General features: G+C 30.2%; 1 protein-coding gene across 3 annotated transcripts in view; it reads right to left on the bottom strand.

Moving 5' to 3' along the window:
• step (cytohesin steppke) overlaps positions 1-24,556 on the bottom strand; it is a 55,674-nt gene that overhangs the window by 5,199 nt on the left and 25,919 nt on the right. For all 3 annotated transcript variants that reach the window (XM_015324869.2, XM_015324867.2, XM_015324868.2), the window contains 2 exons: positions 1,941-2,546; positions 109-220 (listed from right to left, as the gene is read on the bottom strand). In XM_015324869.2, the coding sequence (XP_015180355.1) occupies positions 109-220; positions 1,941-2,546 (718 nt within the window). The remainder of the gene's footprint in view (positions 1-108; positions 221-1,940; positions 2,547-24,556) is intronic.

Here is a 24,556-nt window from a genome sequence, read left to right as displayed (position 1 = left end):
AGATCGGACGTGTTATTAGAAGTGACGCTAAGTCGAAAGGGGACGAAAAAGTGTTGGGAGGAGACTATAGTGGTGCTGGGTTGACGAGACACGTCGACAGGAAATTACCTTGCTTCCAAAGCCAGCCTTCCTTATCGGGGTTAAAGAAGGTGTGCATCAAATCGTTGCCATCGTCTTCCGGGATCTTGAATGGTTCCGTTTTTATGCTTTCGTAGAGACTCTGAAGAAAGTGCAATTCCTTACATTATTGATCTTGCTATCAAACTCGTTTATACATTTTGAAAAAAATATTATTTGTTTTTTATATATGTTTTAATAAATTGATCGATCAAGTTTATAGCAGTAAGAAAATAAATTGCAAAAATATCTGATAACAGGTATGTATTTTTGGTTGGATTATTTGTTTCTTTTTACACGGGAAAAAAATGATGAAAGCATCGTTAAATTGATAAAAGATCATCAATGGCGCCCAAGAATTTGTTCCCGAGGATTATAATAACGAGTATATAATATCGTCGTTTAAAATGACGATCGAAATGATTTCTCGTGTTATATCCATGGCGCTCGGTGCTATTACTATACTCATAAATCTGTCATTAAAGAATCATTCAGACGTTTCATAGCGACATTTCTCCTGACCCCTTGTACTCCCTTTTTAGCTATCATGGCGGCGTCAGTTGTAGTCTCGTGTATATGTACGGACGTTCGTTCATTTCATTGAGACACTTGCATAAGCTTGCCAATTGCTTTATATATCCCATTGCAAAAGATAATCGTCGACCGTGTGTGTGGTATGCATTTGTTCAATATAAAAACTTTTACATTCGAAAATAAGAAAAATTCAAATTTTATTATCTCGAGAAAATAAGAATTACGTTTATTTTTTCTTGTTTTTTTTTTTTTTTTTTATTATTGCAATTTCTACGGTTAAATTAATATTCAAAATTCGTAGGGAGCTACATTAAAACAAACTATGCAAATTTCATGAAATAGAATAGTAAATTACACAATTTTTCTATCCGTAGTTATTTTACGTTAGCTGACATTTTGTTTTTTTTTCTATTTTTCACTCTTTTTTTTCTATATATATATATATATATATTTATCTCTGTCTCTATATGTAAAAATATTTCGTATTCATGTATTCAGATATTTGAGTGGGTTCGAGATAAAAGATAACGGTGTATCACTATTATTATTTGTTTGTTTCGAGGAAAGTTTAACAATTTTTATGACCGGAAGATCAAGCTCCGTTTGTGGTTTTAAAATTTCAGGGTTTTTTTTTTTTTTTTTATTTTAAACAAAATTTTCAGATAAGTAATACGATATAAACAGCTTTCGATGCTATTAGCTTTGAGCTGTTACGAGCTAGGAGTACTTTTCTATGGCATCTATCAATTTCATTAGGTACTATAGCTAGGCTTCACCAGATATACAAGATATTTACGAGTGAAAAAGAGAAAAACCAGACCAAAAAAAGAAAGAACTAAACAAGAAAACTATTTTAATATGCATGTCCTAAAAGAGGAGACTGCCTATAATTGGGACAAGAGGTCAGATGAACGTGATGGCAGATATGTATGCGATTGAGCCGTTTCCACGAAGAGATCCCACTTGTCTAACGAGTGGCCGAGGGATTGCAGGGTCAGCCCTCTCTAATTCATTCGATTTTTTTTTCAAGGGTTTCCTTTCAAAAGAGGAAGCGCGCGCGCAAGTGTTGAGTGTACCGAGAAATCTCGGTCGGTAAAAGTTAAAACAAAAAAAAAACAAAAATCATTTCAACGAAAATACAAAAAAAATTTCCAGCTCTAACTAATTGTTAGAGAGAAAGAAAAAAAAATCAAAGACGATAAATACAGATATAAAAACTTGATCGAATCTTTTTTTTTGATAAAGAATTGAAAAAATATTCTGAAATAATGTTAAAAAAAAAAACTTACCACGAGTAATTCTCGTGGTAGGTCGCCGCCATTGTTGATACCACGATTCATGGATATAAATTGTTCTACGCTGGGCTTATCCTTAACGCTTGGATTATGAAGCGACGTGTTCAACATGATAATGGCGAAGCTGAGAACGTAACAGGTGTCGGTGTTAGTGAATATATTTGGATTGAGCTGACAGTATCTCTGTGCGAAACATTCCATCATGCGATCTATTTTTTGTGCCTCGCCAGGTAAACGAAAGGACCAGAGGAATTGTCTCAATGCTTGGACCAATATCAAGTCGGTAAAATCATGGAGTTCGACGAAGGCACGTAATACGCGCTCGTTGAAATCGTGACGTTCTCCAAGATAATCGCCGATCGCTGTCTTGTTCAAGCCCTCGCCCTTGTAAAGGAACTGAGCAACATCCTCTGGTGTTGGTGCCAACAGGTTGTGCTCGATCAGGTACTCGATGCCCTTCTTCGGGTCCATGTTGAACTTCTTGCGCCCGATCGACGTCTGCTTTGCCTTGTTCGTCGGTTTCGTCTCGTTTGCAACGAGACCTCCGCCCTCCATCGCCTCCATCTCTGCCACGACCTCACCAAGTTCATCTTTCAATTGCTGTAAAACAAATCACAACAATCATTTATATATATAGACAAATATATTTTATTATATTAAATATATTTTTTAAACAATCAATAGAAATTCATTAGAAATATTGAAATAATTCAAACGTAATAATTACATTAATTATTTCCTTTGATTACAAATCATTCCTAGTAGCACAAAATATTACAAAATATTGAATACATATATATATATATGTATTTAATATTAAAAAGACTATTAATATTAATATTATATAATATTATAATAATTAATATAAATTAATATAATTTTATATTAAATACACATTTATTCAATATTTTTCAATATTTTGTACTACTAGGGATATTGTAAATGCAGAAATAATTATCCACATATTGGAATTTCGAAATAGTACTACTTTATATAATATTAGAATAATGTAATTGTGTAGATTAATTAATAGATAAGGAATATTGGTTACACTGTTGAAATTATATACAGGAAAAAGATTCATGTTTTTATCGAAAACTAGTTTAAAAAAAAAAAAAAAACTAATATATATTTTCTCTTTTCCTCTCATTCATTTCCATTACTTTCTCGTCACAAAGTCATTTCCTCTCAACTATAGCGAGTTAGATTACTATTCGAATGTAGCCTAGGTCCAAGTAATGTAACTATTCACCACCTATACCACCAGTACTAGTATTAGAGAACTAACCACGTAGACGTCCTTACTTTCCTTACATCACAATGCTAGAAATTCTAACAAGGATGATTATACATAGCAGAAGATGGGCGTTAAGTCCATATCATGACAGAATAATTCTGAATTACTGTAACTTTTTGCAACGATTACGTTACATTACCTTACTGTGTTGTTACCTAGTGTTCTCTCACCGACAATCACGTTCTCACAATTTTCTAACATAATTATATTTCTCATATAGAGTTAAAAATCGACACGAGGCCACAAATTTCATGAACTTTTTTCTAATATAAATTTTTCAAGTGAAAACTTCTTTAGAATCAGGCAGGATGATTTGAAAATCGTGAAACGGAAGAAGAACGTGAAAGTAAGCACCGATGAAACAAGAATAATTAATTATATTAATAAAATTCAATAAATAATTTTATTTTATATATATTAATTAATTAATTAATAACAATTCTATATATATATATATATATATATATAAATTCAGTGTTACAATATCTTTGTGTCCACTAATAATTCCGAAATTACTCAACTTATTTTAATGAACATTTTTTTTATTTCACGCGTGAAATTTTCTTTTCAACTTAACACACATAGCACAATTTTTATTTAATATATTGATCGCATATATATATATATATAATAATCAATGTATATATATATATATATATATATATATATATATATATATATATGCATATGTACCATGTATATCTATAATACAAAACAATATAGCCTTCAGATTTCCTTCAGGTTTTTATGAATTCATGTTCCGGTATGAAAGAACATTTGTCACCGTTCATCTAACGTAATCGGTGTTGGATCACGTTTCTGACATATCCTCCATGTAAAATAAACCTTCGTACTGACCATGTGAACGTATGTGTATGTGTGTGTGGGTGTGTTTGTAATATATACACGCAGCAGCAAACACGTACACCTGTATAAACATAAGCATGGAAGCTAAGCAAATACTTTTAGGGTAACACGAAGGAAGAAGTTAGCTTTGTCCTGTTCGCGGAAAAAAAGCCTATTCAAGGTCACCGTTGTCAAAGCAACACCACGGCTGAAAACGGATCAATGGAAAGTCGTAAATTGCACATGGTTCTCCTTGTTACTTACTTTATTGTTATTTTATTTCAACGAATAATTATTTGCATTGTTATTTAATTAAAAATTTTTTTTTTTTTTTTAAATGATTAAACATTTGCTTGGTTTTCTTTCTAATTTGTTTTTTTTTTCCCCCTTTGTAAGAAGAAATTTGTATTTGTGTTTTTTCTTCTTCTTTGTTGTTGCTGTTATTTGTTAATTAAAACATTATACGAATTTTTATAGAATAAAATCGTGTAGAAAATTTGTGCTTATCTACAAAAAAATTTTTATTCCGCACTTATATATATATATATATATATATATATTCTCTTTTACTTTAACAAATAATATTTTAAATTAGATTATGTTTTTTTTTGTAAATAAACAATTATTTACGAATTATGTTATTAATAACGTTTGTTGTTACACAATTATGTCTATTGTTTTTATTTAATAAAAAAAAAATATCATAAGAGAGAAAAAAGGAGGCTAGATTAACGATAATCGTGCGAATCGGTGAATTTTTCTTCGTACAAGCGCACGTCCATAGCAAAGAATTTCTGCCGTTCACCGAGTTAACTGGGGTGGGAAAAAGTCTGTAATATGGTAACGTTAATTACACCGGATATCCTTTGTTTAAAGATTAATTAAGAATCGTTTTCTCTCTCACTCACTCTCTCTCTCTCTCTTTCTTTTTCTCTCATATTACATATTTCTCTCTCATTCGTACTCATACATTCTTCGAGAAACTAAAGAATTCTGATTATAATTAAATTTCTATCATAAATAAAATACCCAATTGATTGTTTTATTTTTTGTTTTGTTTTTTTGTTTTTTTAAACATTTAATAATTAAAAATAATTAAGAAAATATCATTCGAACGAATCTTAAGAAAACAAAAAAACAACAAATCTAATAATTTGATAAAGAACGGATTATACAGGTCGATAAGTAAGATCTCTTTTTATCGATTGAATTTTTTTGATTTTATTGTTTTTTTTCTTATTAATTTTGAATTCAACGATGAATGTAAAAAAAAAAAAATGTTGTGTTGCATCGACAATTTATCGTGTCGGATAAAATGGCAGGCTATGTTCTGTGGTTACGATTTCGGTAATGGTGATGATGGTTACGGTAGATCCGGTGGTTACGATTTCGGTAGTGGTGATGGTTACGGTAGTCCGGTGATTACGATTTCAAAATCTCGTAGAGAATAAGAGAAAGAGAGATAGAGAGAAATAGAAAAAAAAAAAAAAAATAGATGTATGCAGATAACACACGGTAGAAGTAAAACCTTGAAAGAAAACCAAGCAACTTCGAGACATGAATATATCATCGAAATAATTGTATTGTAATACAGTGCCATCTATTGAAAGAACCTTACAAAAACCTAGATAATCTCTAAATAAAAATCTTTAAATTAGTGATAAAAAATAATAATAAATAATTTATGCGATTAATATATCAATATTTTTTATTATATATATGCGATCAATCAAACTAATACTATTATTTGTATTAGTTGTAAGAAAATGGAAAAGTTCAGTGGAAAATAAAAGAGGAGGGGTCGTCGAATGGAATAATTGGATTCTCTAATGAAATTTGACGGTATTATGCAAAGCATGGTGTCTATAGGAGTTGTTGTTGCATGTGCAAATGAGAAATGTTACTATACTTGGATTTTAACACGGTTATTTATTCCTCATTCATTAGAAAGGATAATTCAATAACTTCTGATTAAAGATTAGTTAAAGATAGATGAGATATGATAAAAATGAGGATTTTCTTATTAGACATATATATATATATATATTTCATTAATGTAAGAAGCGCATCTATAAAATGGAATGCTTTGCAAAATTTTATTCGATAATAAAAAAAAAAAAAATCGAATTTTTCTTTTCCTTTATAACACATAATAAAATTCAAAAAGTAAAAAATCCTCTTAAAAGCTTCGAGAAGTAGCTTATGGATAAATATGAAATCAATAGATGGATAATTTTAAGTACTTAATCCTGTTACGTCATATATCGTGATACTGCCTAATCAATTAGATCTTTCAATAGAAAGTAATTGCTGAAATAATTTATTCTATTATATTTAATACAATACTAATATTATTATACTGTAACTATATTATTATTATTATTATCAGAATATAATAGAATAATATTTATATATCATAATAATTATTACAAATATTTATATATCCTTTTGTAATTCATACAGTACAATTATATCAGTAAAAATGTTATTAGGTATATCATCATAGTTACTTTCAATTAAATATTATTTTTCCATAAAACAATAATATTCATAATTAAACAAGAATTTGTCTAAAAAAAAAAAAAAAAAAGAAGAGAAAATAATCTTCGTATATAATTTCAATTATTAAAAATCGGTTTCATCCATGCATATAAAAAAAAAAAAAAAAAAAAACAGAGCACAAAGGCAAAGGAAAATAAAACAAACAAAAATGGAAGAATCATTTATTTTACATCGATGTAACATCGAATGTTTACATATATACATACATATATGCATACATGCGCACCTGCATATATATATATATATGTATATATGTACTATACATATTCATATGTATTCTCACATACAATAAACGCAAAACGGATAATGTCGATCGAATAACGTTTTTCTGAACACACACACACACTTTGAAAGTTTTCCTAGCGTAATGGCAGAGTGCCGCGAAAAATCGATGACCGCATACGCAGCAGCAAACGACGAGTAGTCCATTTGCGATATTACGTCGATCAAAAGCATCATGAAAAATCGTAGGTACATGCAGCAACCATTAAATATTTATTATTACTGGACAAGAGGAATAAGAAGAAATAAAAAAAAAAAAACAGAAAGAAAATAAAAGAGTTCGATCGAACGTCGAAACGACGAAGCGGTTAAAACCGGAAATACGCGCGCGCGTACACACACACACAAACACATGCACATACATCCGTATATAAATATGTGGGTGCGCATATAAACATACTTCGTGTGGGTTCTGCGACACATGGATGTCTCTCATAATGGAAGACACCCTTGATGATCATAATGAAGAACATGGGAAAACATGGTGTTCTCTCAAGTCACCCCACTCTTATAACCACCCCCCATCCCCATCCCCATCCCTTTTCCTCTTACATTTTAACGTTTCTTTCCATCTACGTTTCAAGTATTGAGAATACACAACACGCTCGATAGATTTGAAAACGATTAGGGTGAAAATGAGAACATAATTCTACGAGAAAATGTACAGATGATGTGGTTTATTTTTTTTTTTTTAAATACAGTATATACAACTTTAAGTATATTTTTTTATTTTTTACGTTTACTACGTTTGGTAAAAGCACTTTGAAAGAAAACAAATTTATAGAAGAGATAATACGATTTGTTAGTCTAAACAAAATGCATTTACGTTCGTTATAACTTCGTTATCATGCGCATACATACATACGTAGGGTTTGAATGAGGTTATGTTCGTTATTGCTTCGTTTACGTTGTTTTATAGAAACACAAAGGGGGATAGATAGTTTTAATATTTTAAAATAAAAGATAAAAGAGAAAGATGCGGAGAAGAGAATTACTTTGTTTCAGAAACATAGGTTATCTCCAAAGAAATAAATTTTTTAAAGAGAATCAACGCGCGCGCATGCATATATATATATATCTATACAAATACAGTAAATTCTGTTTCTTTATCGTATCATTTTTAACTTTTCGAAGACCAAAACAAATAACGAACAAGAACGTGGACAAATTATGTTTGTTAGAAGAGTTGTAATTTTAAATTACAAAAGTTGTCTGTTTAAAACAATAATCAAAGAATATTTACACTATAGTCCTAAATAACACTAAATATACCACCATTTTCAGTATACCTATTTCTACCACACTAATCAAAATGACTGACTTTATTTACTCGTAAAAAAAATAACAAAAAATATTTAAACAATAATAATTTTAATAGATAAATGGATTATTAATAGGCATTTTGAAATAACAAAACGCTTAATATTATTTACAGAAATCAAATGTTACATGAAGTAGAAATTTTGAATTAAAATGGCGTCAACAATCAGTCAAAATAATTGGTCTGGTATATCTAGTGATAATATTTTATAACTTTATGTGTCACTTTTCATATTTTTCAAAAATCAAAACAAATATGGACGAAAATTAAACTCCAACAATTTAATCGTTCAATAATTCAATCATTCAATTGTTGTTAGTAGCAATAGTAGTGGCAGGAATAACAACAAAATATTTCATAGATGAAGTGGGCTGAACATTCTATGGGACACTGTTTCTAAAACGCAAAATTCAGCGGAAGTGAGACAGTAACGTTGGTGTATAGGGTGAAACAAACCCTCATTTTCCCTGTTACTGCTACCTACAAGTTAGTACTGCTGCTACTGCTGCCAACGTTGCTACGGCTTGGTCGTTAAATCGTGAATATGTCTACAGAGAGAAGGTGTGGCCCCACGCGCATAAAGCCGATCGAAGGGGGCGATAATGCTTCCGATTCGAAGGTAGAACCTCTTCTTTCCTATTCTCTCTTTCGTTGAAAAAAAAAGAGGGTTGTTTCGCTCGAAAACGATATTCGCGTTTGCGTAATACTGGCAACGAACGTAGATAAAAGAAGAGTGGGAAAGAGACAAAAAGGATATGAACAAAACAGAGAGAGAGAGAGAGAGAGAGACCGTTAGTATTTTATATCTGATGTTGTATGGGTGTCTGGTCGACAGTCATAGGGGTGGATTACGAATGACGATTCGTCGTCGAATCGCTTTGATAAATCGTAATACAACCTAAGCAAGCAGCAACACAGCAACAGAGTGTTTTAACACATAGCAGCAGACGACTCTACGAGTCGGGACTACAGGAAGGGATTTGCGCGTACTCTGGTGGGAAGCAAAGGAATGAAAATATTTTCCTCGTACTAACAAGGAGACATTACAGTTGAACATCAACAGATTTTTACGAGCTTTAATATATCAGTAGTATATCCTTTAAGAAGGTATTACTCGTGGTAAAATATTTCGACTGGTGAACTGGTCAGTAGTCAATTTTGAGAAAAAAATTTTTAAAGTTTTTCTCGCAAAATTAGCTGGCCCAGTTTACCAAAATATTTGATCACGAAAATATCTTAAAGGTATAACTACTGATATATCAAAGCTTATAAAAATCCATTAATGTTCAACCATAATGTCTCCTTGTAAATCTTCTTCATTACCGTTCCTTCCTTTTACAATATGCGTGTTTCCCCTTAATTAATTAATAGCAGGTATTAAAATTTCCACGGTATCTCTCTTTCCCTCCCTCCCTCTCTCTCTCTTTCTTTCACCCTCTTAATCGTTCAAACTAATTAGCAGAAACACGATTCGTCCATACGCATAACCAGGATGTGATCGATCGATCGATCGATCGATCGAGAGGAACGAAAAAGAACAAAATTCTTTTTCCATCAAATATTTGTCGCAATTTGTACGAAAATAGCAAATGAGGAGAGTAATAAGGGCAAACTCATGAAAAAAAAAAATTTTAAATTAAAAAGAATATACATATATATATCAAAAGTAATGAAAAAAATATGTCGACGATTAAAAAGAAGATTGAAACAAAATGAAGTTCTAAATTTTCTAGACGACGATTCATTAATAGCGTAATGGCGTTCGCTGCCTATTTCGACACGACTTTTTAAACGCATCAACTCCTATCCTCTCTCATTTCCTCTGCTATGCACCTCTTCTCTCTCTCTCTCTCTCTCTCTCTCTTTCTCTCAAGTTTTTGTTTTTGTCTTTTTGTATGTATTCCGATATTCACCAGCGGAGTCCCATTCTTCCGTCGTCGACTGTAATTTGCATTTTTGTCTCTGAATTTCTTGTCGACGAGGACGACGAGAGAAAAAGTGATGATAGAGAAAGAGAGAGAGAAAGAGAGAGGGGGGAAGAAGAAGGGAGGAAGAGAAGTTGAGGAATAGGGTGAAGAGGAAAAGGTTGGGGGTAGAGAGAGGAGAGGAGAGGAGAGGGGAAGGAGATGGCCAGAAAAAGACGAGTTGGACCGGAAGACCGACCTCTCTTCGTTCTTGTCCTCGATGGAGCTCGTTAACCGGACAGCAGGCGGGCGGGCACACGATACGACAAGGAGGAGAACAATAAAAGTGATCGTCTTCGTTCGTCATCGGCTTTTATTTGGAAGAGAACGATGTCCTTTCTGTTATATGTATGTATGTGTACACATACATCATACATACATACATACGCGTAAGTTCATAGGCTCATGGGAATGTGGGGTAAAAATAGAGTTAGGCCAGTTTCAAAATAAACCGATCAAATCTCAATATATATATATATATATTTTTTAAATTATTCTACGATGTGTAAGCTTTTAAATTATACAAGTTCCGTCAGATATCTGATCAATGTCATCAGAGTTATGAAATACCGAAATTATTTGTCGGTACAAATTTCTTTTCCAACTCAATATAACATGTTTCGTATTGTACATGTACATTGTACATTGGTGTTTGTTATATGTCCTATCCTATATTTGGTCTATATATACCTGTCACCCGTAGATGCACTTTCTCTCTCTCTCTCTCTCTCTCTTTCTCTCTCTGTTTCTCGACACAATCGAGTAGCTTTTGTGCTACAAGGTTCGCATCCGGTTCCGCAAACGGAAAGTTGCGTCCAACTCGGCGATGCGTGAGAAAACGATGTAATTCGTTTGTCTTTCCTCTCGTACGAGCAAACATTTTTGATTCTAGTTTATTCTACAACTGTATATACAAGAGAGAGAGAGAGAGAGAGAGAGAGAGAGAGAGAGGTAGAGGGAGTGTGTTTCTATGCATCGAAAAAATAAGGTGAACTATGGAAGAAGGGTAAATAATACACATTCGCGATGACGATCAAATCCAAATGAAAATTTGAATCAACGTATTCGTTATAGACAAAAAAAACATGGAGAAAGGGATAAAAGAAAAAGATCAAAGAAATATCAAATTGTTGAAGAAAGTTTGATGGATGCAAATAATACAATTGGCGGCTCGAAATAAGGGGTGATAGGTATTATCGTACAACATGAACGACGACCATATTATATTCATGCGTATATCGTCACAAGCAAATCAAATATTTTACGTTTTCATGGAAATGTTTCGTTACTTCATTAAAAATAATTTGTTAAAAAAAAAAAAAAAAAAAAAATAAGAAATATTTAGGACAGTTATATTTACAAATAATTGAACATTTGATGTAAATTTTGTATTGAAATTTTTTTGAGATAGATCAAATAGAAATGAGAGTATACCATGAGAACAAATTTTCTACCCAATTGTACACACATAGGAGTATCGACAGTTTCAGCAATTTTGAATGGCTGGAATATTGAGAATAAATTTCAACAAACGTACATACATACATACATACATATAAATAAATAAATAACCGCTAGGATGATATTTATTCGTTCGAATTCTCAATCGGTTTTGTCGAGATATTCGATATGATGATGGCATGAGCGAAGCATCCTATCATGGCAGGCTCAAGGCGTTGCTTTTTGCAAGTCTAATTCAAATATTTGTCATCGTCGTGCCGCGAGCGACGAATAATAATAATAACAACAACGATATTTCTCGATGTACGTTTGTATGTTTTATATGTAATGCATGCATGCATGCATGTATTCATATGTGTATGAAAAAAAATGTATTAATGTGTGTGTGTGTGTTGGTAGAGAGTGTGACTAACTCTTATTTACTATTAGCAAGTAGGTATGTATAAGTCATCGTGTCTGAAAACACATCGTGGTTGGAAACAACGTATGCACATAATTTGCGATTTCAAATGCATCTTCCTCGAGGCTTCCTTTCGAAAAACGTTTATACATATATATATATATACAGTAGAACCTTCATTATATGCATTGGTATCTTCATTATGTGACATTTTGATTATATGAATACTTTTTAATATGAACATTTTATTATATGAACAGTATTCTTATAACAAGATTGTATTCTCATATTATGGCATATTACGTTATTTTTGATGATACAATTTTAAGCAGTTAAGTGCATTAGACGTGTATACACGTGATTGAATACACAATCTTATTCAAATCAGTGATATTTGAAATCAGTGATGGCAGTGATGAAGATGTATCTCTTCATTTGAAGGCATTTCAAGTTGTAGAAACAGCGCTTGGATGGTTTAAAACCTACAAGGAATGGTAATAGTACAGATTTACTTGTATTCAAGAGATTATGTGATTTCACTTTAAGAACATTTGGGATTCGTAAATTGGATTTCGTTAGAAGAAAAATTGAAAAATATGTTTCTTTATTTTATTTTTTTTTGATTGCGTAGATTTTTGAATTCATTTGATTTCATTTTGTTTCGATTATTATTATTTAATCGATTTAAGTATCACAAACTGATTTAATTTAATTTAATAAATTAAAAACTTATTTTATATATCTTATCTTATGTTAATATATATAAATTACGTGTCACGTTGTTTGTTCGCAATGGACTTCTAAACTACTGAACCGATTTTAATCAAATTTTGCACACTATGTGCAGTTTCATCCAACTTGAAAGATAGGATAGTTTATATCTTAATTTATAATTGCAATTGACTTAAAGACGTGTGTATTGAACTGATCGTGAGCCACAGTAACGCGTGGCAGTGCACCCTTAAGTTTTATTAAATGAAACATTTTCTCATATGAAGACTACTTTTCTGTCTCCTAATTAATTCATATAACAGAAGTTCTATTGTACCTGTGTTTTGTTTTGTACTTTGTCCCTGTTAAAATATTAAAATAAAAAAAGAAAAAAAAAGCAGAAGAAAAGAAAGGGAGAAAGAAAAAAAAAGGAAATGAAAACATCACGCGGGAGAACTTTGACCTAATAACAAGGCTATGCAAGCTTGTGCTAGAATAGCAGCTAATGAAAAGTGTAAACTAGGGGTCATTAACTGTGCATACGTTTGTTAACAGCAAGATAATAAACGTGTTAGATAAAAAAAAAAATTTAACGATAAAGAAAAAATAAATAAATAAATAAAGAAAGAAAGAAAGAAATAAAATAAAAATTGGGACACTAAAGTTTCAACGTGATTTTCAATTATCAATCTATAATTTCTTTCTTAAGATATTTATTATTATAAATTCCAACAGTATGAATATTATTCTGTTACGATATGGTATAATATTAATTGCATTTTTTCGTTTGAATAAATTTCGAAATTTCTTTATAGGAAAAATACTAGAAATAATTGTACTAAATATGAAATATATAATATTAATAAATAATAATAAATATATTATAATTAATAAATATATATAATATAATTATGTATATTATTATAAAATTAATAAATGTATAATATAATTGATAAATATATATTATTAATTGAAATATATAAATATGAAATATATAATATATTTATAAATTAATAGAAAAACAAAACAAAAGAATACTATTAATAATGTGAATTGTTTAAATTTAAAATATGATAATAAATTTATTGGTCAAGTCAATCAAAGGAAGTACTTCAATGTTATTAGAAGTTTTATTAAACGTGTCTACTATCTTTTGTATTTTGAACATGGAATATTACTTGTAAGCAAAAAGATTGAAAAAGTTTCTTGAGACAAGCTTGTCTTCTTCTTCTTCTTCTTCTTCTTCTTCTTCTTTTTCTTCTTCTTCTTCCTCTTATAGATAAATACATAGATAGAACTAGCGGAATTAGTTGTTGCATCGATGGCAATACTCGTTAAAAGCTTGATAGATTATAAAAAAAAGGGAGAGGAAAATAGAAAAGGCTTTTTAGATAACCAAGAACGATAGTTTCTAAAGAAATGTATATATATATATATATGTACAAAACATTCACGATCGTTCACCTTTTTTTCTTTGATGTATAAGCACAGACAGACAGGTGTACTTATATACTTTCCTAAAGTTTCGATCTTAACATTCGCGAGAGTCAGAGAACGTTGTAGAAAAATAAAGGCTACGTTAACGAGAGGTGGAGAGTTTTATAGCTACTTTTCCGATGATAAGCCACGGACGACCTGTTTCGTTTCGACCTCATCTTCCTTCTTGTCGTCATCGTCGTCGTCGTCGTCGTCGTTGTCGTTGTCGTTGTCGTCGTCGAGAAGAAGAAGCAGAAGAAAAAAGAAAAAAAAAAATTCTCTACAAAACGAGACTTAAGGCTTTTTAAGATTCCTTCGAAGTAGGTGGCGCCAGTATCGGAATATAAAGAAATGAGGAAAACATTTAGGTGTGTAAAGTGCAACAAAGTGTGTGCTTGTGTACCTTCTTCTTCTTCCTTTTTTTTTCTTTTTCTTTTTCTTCCTCTTTCTTTCTTACTTCCTTTCATTCTTTCATCTACATTTTACTCTTCTTTTACTTTTCCTTTTTTCCTTTTTTTTTTCACGATTTTCTCTGTGCTACGACTAGCAGGAAACAATGGAAGGAACAATTGTTCCGAAAAGTACCCTTAGGGCCAAGAATCCCAGCCCCTCTCTCTCTCTTTCTCTTACAAGGTTCTATCGTTTCTATACTTTGATTATAAGCCAGTCAGAGACAATGGGCAAGTATTCTCGTGCCAATATGGCGTTCAAAGCTTTTCTTTCGAAACGATTGATAAGCCTTGCCTGTTCTGCTGCTACTGCTGCTGCTGCTGCTAACGAACAATCCAAGTGAGATTTAACCTAAATTCCTTGTCTATTTTTTAACATTTTCGTTTGATGTTCTTTTATTTTACGTTTTTAAAGAAATGATAAAGAGAAGCACCAAAAAGAAAAAAAAATTATTTTTAATATCACTGGAATGATTCTATAGAAAAATCGTCAGAATTTCAAAATGGCGTAGATGTTATTCATTCAGTTTGGTAAGCTAGTAGAGCTAGTTTACTTTCTTGAAGGATTTTCAACGCCTTGGTGGCAACAAAAGTTGCATCGAAAATGCTTTTGCGTGCTATTTTCGAGACGTGTAAGACTCCGTACACGACCTCGTGACATTCTACTAGAATATCTCTAGAATTGGCACGAATGTCGAGAACCTCAATTCTCTTAGTCGCCTCTTTGAAGAGATTTCTTCTTTTTATATATATATATATTATACCAGCGCCATATTGTTTTTTTTACTTCCTTCCTTCCTTCCTTCCTTCCTTCCTTCCTTCCTTCCTTCCTTCCTACCCTTTGATACTCCTCTTACGCTTGTTAATACTTTTGCGTCGATAAAGAAAATTCCTAATTTTATGTTCTCTTTGATTTTTGTGTTTTTTTTTTTTTGTAAATCTTTCATCTAAATTTCCTATCTCATCAGATTAAAATATCTTCATTTCAATTAAGTTAATTGCAAAACAAGACGAAGCAATCAAAATTCCAGTAGCAATACTAAGCAATGATAAAAATATTCGATCAACGCGTTCGGTGTCGTCGAGAGTCCTTTTTCCTACAGGAAATAAGTAAAATAAATAAAAAATTCATACACACACACACATACGGCCACAGAGAGAGACTTAACCACAAAAACAACACATCAATATTCTTGTTCAAAGAAGAGAACACTCGAATATTGTGCCGCCCTTTTCAAATGTAATGAACGAACGAACGAATGAACGAACGAACGTTTGCGATCCGCTCGAAAAAGAGTCGAAACTTGCGCTTGTTTTCGAAGCAACCGTTTGGAACTTCATTATTGGAAAAGAAAACGTGTGTGTGTGTGAGAGAGAGAGAGAGAGAGAGTTATATAGATGGATAGATGATATATAGGTAAATGGATAGCAAAAAAAAAAAAAAGAAAAAAAAAACCTAAGGGAACTATTAATGAGAGAGAGAGAGGAGTATCGAGAAAAGAGGGTTGCAGTAGTCGTTAAAAAGCCTTGGAATGTGGCGCTTCGACATTTCTGCGCTCGGCTGCGGCGATAGGAACTCTTACATTCTCGCGCGTTTCAAAGTACAAACACATACAGAACGCATACATATGTGTGTGTGTATATATAATACATTTATGCATGTACATATATATACGAAGAAAAATACAAATACGGATGGAGATGTATATATATATATGCATAGAGTGATTCTTTTGGTCACATCGTGCAACGTGAAAATGCGTATTTGAACGACCGAGTGGATAACAGAAAGAACGAACGAAGAAAGAGAGAGAGAGAGAGAGAGAGAGAGAGAGATATTTATGAATAGAAAGAGGAAAAGGAAGAGAGAAAGAGAGAGGGAAGAAGAAAGATAGATAAACGACATATATATATCTATTTGGCGTTGTACTGTAATCCGCGAACGAGGAACGCTTCTATCAACTCGCGTCGTCGTTTGCCATTAAACTATGTGAATATTCTGCTCACGTTCGAAAAAAAAAGAGAAAGAGAGAAAGAGAGTGAATCTTAAAGATAGACACACGCCTGAGGAAGAAAGATGAAGAGAAAAATTTGTAATGAAAGAGAAAAGTAAAAGTAGAGTTGTGAAGAATTGTTCACTTGTTTTTTTAATATCCACCATTTTGTTTGACTTTGTAAGTCTCTTACCGATGGAAATTGATTATATATATATATTATTTATACGTTAACTTAATTCTTCTAGTTAATTTTTAAGTTTTAGGTTTGAAAATGATTTTTCATCAAATAAAATATAAAATAGATAATATTGAGGTTAGAATTCTGTAAAAATGATTATTTTTAAATTTTATATTTTATATAAAACTTTGTATATATTTGTGTATATTAATGATTTTATATATTATTTATTATATTTTTGTATATTTTTATATATTAGTCATTTTACATATTATATATTATATTTTTGTATATTTTTATTTATTATTATTTTTATACATAAAACTTTGTATATTTTATATTTAATTATAATAAAATATAATGAATTAATATATATAATATTTATATACAAAAAAACTTATCAAGTCATTGATTTTTTTTTTCCTTTTTTTTTTTTTTTTTTATGTTGAAACTCACATTTTGTGTGCATTTGAGATTTTGGAAAAAACAGAAACAGAAATAGAGAGAGAGAGAGAGAGAGAGAGAGAATAAGCTAAATATAATAGAAAGAGACAGAGAGAAGTAGTCTCGAGGTAATCCTCGAGCATATGAACTTTTAACGAAACGAGTTTAGGTATAAGTATGCGTGAGAGAGAAAAAAAAAGAAAGAGAGAGAGAGAGAGAGAGAGAGAGAGAGAATAAATGGGGGTGGGCACAAACTGTGGAGAATGATGAAGAAGTGGAAGCCTTCCAGGAAGTAGGTAAAAGAGCACTTTTCGTAATCCTCTTCAAAATGCTTCATATGGTCCTTTAGACGTTACAACATATTATATACACACACACATACATAAAGACTTACTTTTCCTTAATTATCCCTAGAAAATATGTTATACGCTAATTGTATCACAAAATAATCGATAATTAAACAACAAAAACAATAAAACAAAAAATTCAACTTTGTGCAATTTTCATCCTATATAATTTAAATTTATATTAATCCATGTAATTAACTTTATTCGTTATTTGAAACTTTCAAAATATAGGATTATAACGTACCAATAATTATGAAAGCGGATTTAATGAAAAAAAAAAAAAAAAAACAAAAAAAAAGAGAAAAACAAAACTTTGATTTTATGATTTAATTTAAATGAAAGTTATTTGATAATTTTAATGGAACCAGCAGCTTTGTACCTGTATACATCTGACTCAATTAATTAACATTATTATTATTATTATTATTTTACAAAATAAATAATAAAATCAATCGTATTAATCTCTTTTTCTTTTTTTTTAATATCTAATTCGCTTTTAGAAATTGCTTACCATATTTTGTGTGTGACTTTAAACAAGAAACTCTTTTTTAAATTATCTTACAAACAAATTATTTTCGTTCTTCGTATCTCTAAATGAAAATAAGAGAATGTGTGTGCAAGGCACATGTTGTGTTACTTTAATACAATCTTTCCAATCATCTTCCATAAATTTAACTGCCATTAATTATAATCCATATAGGACAAGTCTAATATATTTTTATATATTTATAAAAATATTTTTTTTTGTTCTCTCTTTTTCTGTCTCATTCTTTGTGCTCTTGTAATCTTCCACGAGACAATGAGTCACAGTTTTCCGTCATTGGATTTCGATAATATTGACTACCCGGTGTATCCCACCCACTTTATCTTTTCTAAACGTAATCACGAATAAAAAGAGACATAAATATAGAATGAAAAAAATAATATATATATATATATATATGTGAATGAATAAGGACGGATAAGAAGAAGAAAAAAAAAACAAAATTGAAGGAATGACATTCGAGACGAGTTTGCAGTAAATCCCATCCAGTCGATGCACAAAAAAGAAGCAAACGATGATCCATTTCGTCGACGTTCTGTCGTCAATCCATTCGCAACCTCTCTCAAACAAACACACACACACACACACACACACATATTATGTATATAAATGACAATACATAGAAACACGTACACTCTTAATGACGATTAAAACGAAAAAGTCAAATACTATGAGTCAAAGGAAAGAGAAACGCGAGACATTATGGCTGCAACAGTTGTTCATTCTCGACACAGATTTAATGTGCGAACGTGTACCGTCCTCGAACTAATTATTCTTTACAACACATTCGCTTTCTCTCTCATATATATATATATACACACACATAAGAATATATACTACTACCCTTTTTCTTTCTTTCTTTCTTTCTCTCTATTTCTCTCTTACTCACTCTCATACACACATGTAATGATTAAAAACTGGGTTTTCTATTTAATTCAAATCTTGCGTTAATTTTGGGACACTCTATACATTCTTTTCTATTCTCATATAAGAGATATAAACTATCCTATCTTTCAAGTTGAATGAAACTGCACACAGTGTGGAAAATTTGATTAAAATTGATTCAGTAGTTTAAGAGTCCATTGCGAACAAACAACGTGACACGTGACAATTTATATATATCTATATATAAGAATATGTAATTTTGATTTTTCTTTTATAAACACATGATAATATTTATTATAATCCTTCTTTTTCTTTCTTATGCACATAATAAAATATATAATCTCCTTTTTCTGTCTTCATACACGCATAATAAGATACAATCTCTTTCTCTTTTTCTTTCTCATACACGTACTTAGAGTATATAGACACATTACACGTTCTTTTATATAGATATCAGATTATATACATATAGCGCATCACCTTTTATCTATATATATATATATATATTTTAAATGCATACATTATATGCATATATATATATATATATTTTTATATATACACACGTGTGCACTCTTCTTTCTATCCGCCTACAAAACTATTTTTAGCTACCGATTCGACCTGACTCTCGGGTTGTTCTCGACATTTTAATGCTCGATGACGAAAAATAAAAAAGAACAAAAAACAAAAAAAAAATTGAAAAAGAAATTGAAAAATCAAGTTTACGTATCAAAATAAAAAAATAGAGAATACAAAAAAAATAAACGAAACGACGAATCAGAAGAAGAAGAAGAAGAAGTTGGGCTATATACTTCTTGAGGCTTCTGGTTTTCTACGTCTCTAACTCGTATACAAACAAACACACACACACACACACGATGTATAGATTGCAAAACCACACTATTCCAATGTTTCTTCTTCCTTTCAGCCGCAGAAGAGAACTATTCCCGTTTATGCATGAGATTTTCCTTTTTCCAAAGAGAAAGAAGAAGAAACGAAAGATATAAGGTTATTCTCCATGTTGGATAGAGAATACACAACCAAAAAAAAAAAAAAAAAAAAAAAAAAAAAAAAAAAAAAGAAGAAAATAAATTCAAACCACATTCACCACCTCCCTTTTTAATTTTCTTATTTTCGTTTCTTTCCTCCCTTCCCTTCCCCCCTCTCTTGCTTGCTTAGAACATATTTTTGTTTATTGATAAAATATGCAATTTTGTGCATTAACTCTACTAATCATCACAGACGTAAGAAACAAAGGTTGAAGATGGATAGAAATTATTCTTGTGTGTGTTTGGCGTACACGACGACTTCTCTCTCTCTCTCTCTCTCTCTCTCTTTCTCATTACACTCAGTTGTGATTCTTGGTTGGTTATTATGGAAATTATGGTTTTGTTCTTGGCCCCCTAGAGAAACATACGGCAAAAATACAACGAGAAAAAGACATGAAAGAAAGAAAGACAGATAGATAGATAGATAGATAGATAGATAGATAGAGAGAGAGAGAGAGAGAGTGTGTGGTGTATGTGTGTGTGAGAGAGAGAGAGAGAAAAAAAGAGAGAGAGTCTTTCGTACGATGTTCCAGTTTTTCTTCCACATGGTATTCAACGGAGAACGAACGGTTGCGGGTAAAGTGACCTCCCAAGGTCGTTTCGTGGCGAAGAAGAGAAAAGAGACCGGAAAGAATTCTCCCCCCTTTCCTTCTCTCTATCCCTCTTTCTCTCTGCTTAACCTTCTCTTATTTTTTCAGTTACGGACCCACACGTTTTATCTAGATTCTAGCCAATGAAAGAAAGAGAGAGAGAGAGAGAGAGAGAGAGAGAGAGAGAAGCCTATAAGCCTGCCACTTATTGCACTGAAAAGGCGGAACTCGGAACATGTGAACAAAGGTGCCTTGCTGTTTCTTACCTTCTAACTTTCCCACCTAAATATGCTTGTATATGTGAATGTGCATTTGTATAATACGTATATACGTATATATGTGTATGAGAAAAAAATAAGGAAATTATCTACTTGAAATTACTAGATAGGATAGGTCTTTATTAGTATTTTTTTTTTCTATTATTTTAAGTAACGAGAGTACTTTAAAAGGTGGAAAATTTAAAAAATGTTTAAAAAAAAAAAAAAAAAAGAAAAAAATTCAACATTACATAAATTTCTTCTAGAAACAAACAAACAAACAAACAAACAAACAAACAAACAAACAAACAAACAAAAAATCAGGTTAAAATATTTTCTTGATGAAATCACACAACCTACATTTCATTGATTAAAAAGCAATCTTATAGAAATAAAAAATAAAAAAAAATAAAAATAAATAAACATACATGTGTGATAACAGTGTTGTAATAGTAAATACAAATTGCGAAACATATCGAGAAATATATTCTTTTAATTTCCTCCATTTAAACTTAAACCTCATTTACTTGATTTGTATTACGCATTTAATGTAAATGAAATTATGAATGATTTAAAAAGAATAGGTTCAAAGTTTTCTTCGTGACTGAATTGAATATATCAGTCATCGTCGTCGTCTTTGTCGTTGCCATATTGGTAACAAAGTTTATTCTTCAATAAATCTAATGCAAACGAAAGAGAAGACGCATATTCGCGTCCGGTATAATATTCAAAAATAACACAATCGGTGAGAATGTATTTAAATACATATATGTGTACTGAACAACCAACAACTGTCAAAGTTGACAGGTCATATACGATTATCCATTCTGTTTTAGTTCGACAGATTAAACGATAAATAAGAGAAGAAAGAATAAAAAAAAAAAAAAAAAAGATGGGTAAAAAAAAATATGAGCAAGAGCATCGTACTACTTTGTCGTTTTTTAAGCCAACGTTATTTTCACTTTCATTAATTGTTTTTCTTCTTCGTGCAAAAAATATAATTACTATGTATTATATACTTCATGTGGTAAAAACTTAAAAGGAATTCGTTAAACAACAAGAAGAAAAACTTTAAAAGATTAACTTGGTTTTATATAAAACAAAAAAAAAAATATAAGCAATTTATATTAATTATCTACTGTTGGTAAAACAACCTCATCTCTCCTTCTTCAATTATTTTTATTTAAAATTTGAAAATTTAAATTTTGTCGAAATATAAAATACAGATTTGCTATGAAAAACGAAAGGTAATGAGTAAAAGATAATAAGATAATAAGATAATAATAATAATAATAATAATAATAGTAAAAAAAAAAAGAAAACGTCCAATCATCTTACAAATGATTAATACTATCATTTAAACTAAGCTGATTCATCTAAATGGTTTCTATGTTTAAGAAAATAATCTATTAGAATATTAGTCGTTATCTATTATTGCTTTAAAACGAAAAGAGAATGACAAAAAAGAAATTGATTTTGAAAAAATATTATTTCTCTTCGTAAAATTATCCCGTAGCCATCTTTAATTTTGTTCTTACAATGAACTTTATTAATATTATTTCAACACGTGACAAAACTACTAATTGTTAGATGAAATCAAATCAAATCAAATCAAATAAAATAACAAAGCATTTATATATAAAAAAAAAAAAAAAACATATTTTTACAATCGACATACAGCCATCTTGAAAATGAGTTTGAATCATAATTTAGGTTATGGATGGATAATTCACGTATACATGTTTTCTCATCAAGAATAATAATAATAATAATAATCGACTAGAATATGTTTCTTAGCACATACCGTTGTAATTGCAGTTGTTATCTTGAATTCTCAATGCCGCAAATATTTCTCTGTATAACTAGTTTTATATGGATAGAAAAAGATCAATTAAAACTAAACACGATTGGTAAGGAATTCGCGGAAGTTGCGCTTCGACGAACAGACTCGATTTATTGTCCGATCGCGTCACTGATAATATCGGAGGATAAAATCTCTAAACGACCTTAGAACATGTTATACATGCTTGCCCTCATGGCTTTGTAACTGACGTAAATAATATTCTTCATTTCTTTTTCGATTTTTATTTAACTAATTTCCGCCATTGAAAAAATTTCTCCCAAACATCTAATTTGCCATTGGAAGCCAATTTTTTGCCGGTAAAATTTAAATCAATCAATAATGTGCTCAATGAAATGATAATAATTATTACAAATTAACGAAAACATCTTAGATTTAAAATCTAAAATTAATCCTATAATTAGTATTGTTAATTTTAATTATTTTATATAGAAATAAATGAAATATATTACGAAATTATCGTAGAAAATGGTTTTTTGTTTTATTTTTGTTTTTTTTTTTTTAATAGGAAATAATTATTATAAATAAACTCGAGATTCAAGTCACAGTAAATTGTCTTTTTAATTTTTTTTTTTGTTATTTTGATTATTTAGCATATAATTTTTACGCTCAAAACGAAATTTCGAAAAAAAAAAAAAGAAAAAAAACTAACAAACAAATTGTCCGTTCTAATGAACATGTTATATTATTTTCATTATTTGACTAATTAGATATCTTAATTGATAAATCTTGAATGAATTCATTCGTTTTGCCTAATGTTAACTTAAATTTCTAAAACTTTACTTAGTTTAGTTTATATATTTCTGAAGTCGTTAAAAAAGTATTATAACATACAAGTCGAGTTGACGAGGTGAAAGAGAAAGTATTGACCCAATATGGGATGTTATTTTTATTTCATAAGAGAACTTGATTCTAACATTTATTTCAATTGGAAAAAAATATTATTTTACGTAAATGAAATACATAAAAAAAAAAATATATATATATATATTTTTACAATAATTTAATTTAATAAAAAAAAAAAAAAAAAAAAAAAAATGAGAGATAAATGGAAAAACGTTAATCTAAAGTCGTTGATTAAAATTCGAATTTTTATTCATATAATTTGTTCACACTGCGTTCACAATTTGCGTATGCGAATTTATTAGTTCACGTACTTGGGGCATGGACTTTGCTAATCTCTGTTTATAAAAGCAAAAAAACAAGTATTCTTCGCATAGCAACGTGCGTCAAGAGATCACGAAAGAAACAGAGAACGCGCGCGCGAGCATGTGTGTATGTGTGAAAAAGGAAAAAAAAGAGTGTGTGTGTGTGAGAGAGACAGAGAGAGAATATAGAGAGAAGATTATGCGATCGGAATTTATAGCCGATATTTACAGCAATGATTCAGCATCCATATAAACATAAATGGATTCTTCTCTTATTTAACTAATATTATTACTATTATTATTATTATTATTATTATTATTATTATTATTATTATTATTATATATATTAATATATATATATATAATTATTATTCATTATAATTATATATATATTATTATTATTATTCATTAAATTACCGTTTCTAACATACTCTTCCTATATTACGTACCACATCTTTGATATAAAAAAAAAAAAAAAAAAAAAAATGGTCTCGAGTAAGGTAGTTAAACGACCTCGATAACAATCCACCTCCAACTAATTTTT

The sequence above is a fragment of the Polistes dominula genome, unplaced genomic scaffold (assembly GCF_049000335.1).
Source record: "Polistes dominula isolate Pdom_NZ unplaced genomic scaffold, Pdom_raw_medaka contig_28, whole genome shotgun sequence".
NCBI lineage: Eukaryota > Metazoa > Arthropoda > Insecta > Hymenoptera > Vespidae > Polistes > Polistes dominula.
Note: the sequence above shows the minus strand (reverse complement) of the source record. Positions and strands in the feature narration are given on the sequence as shown.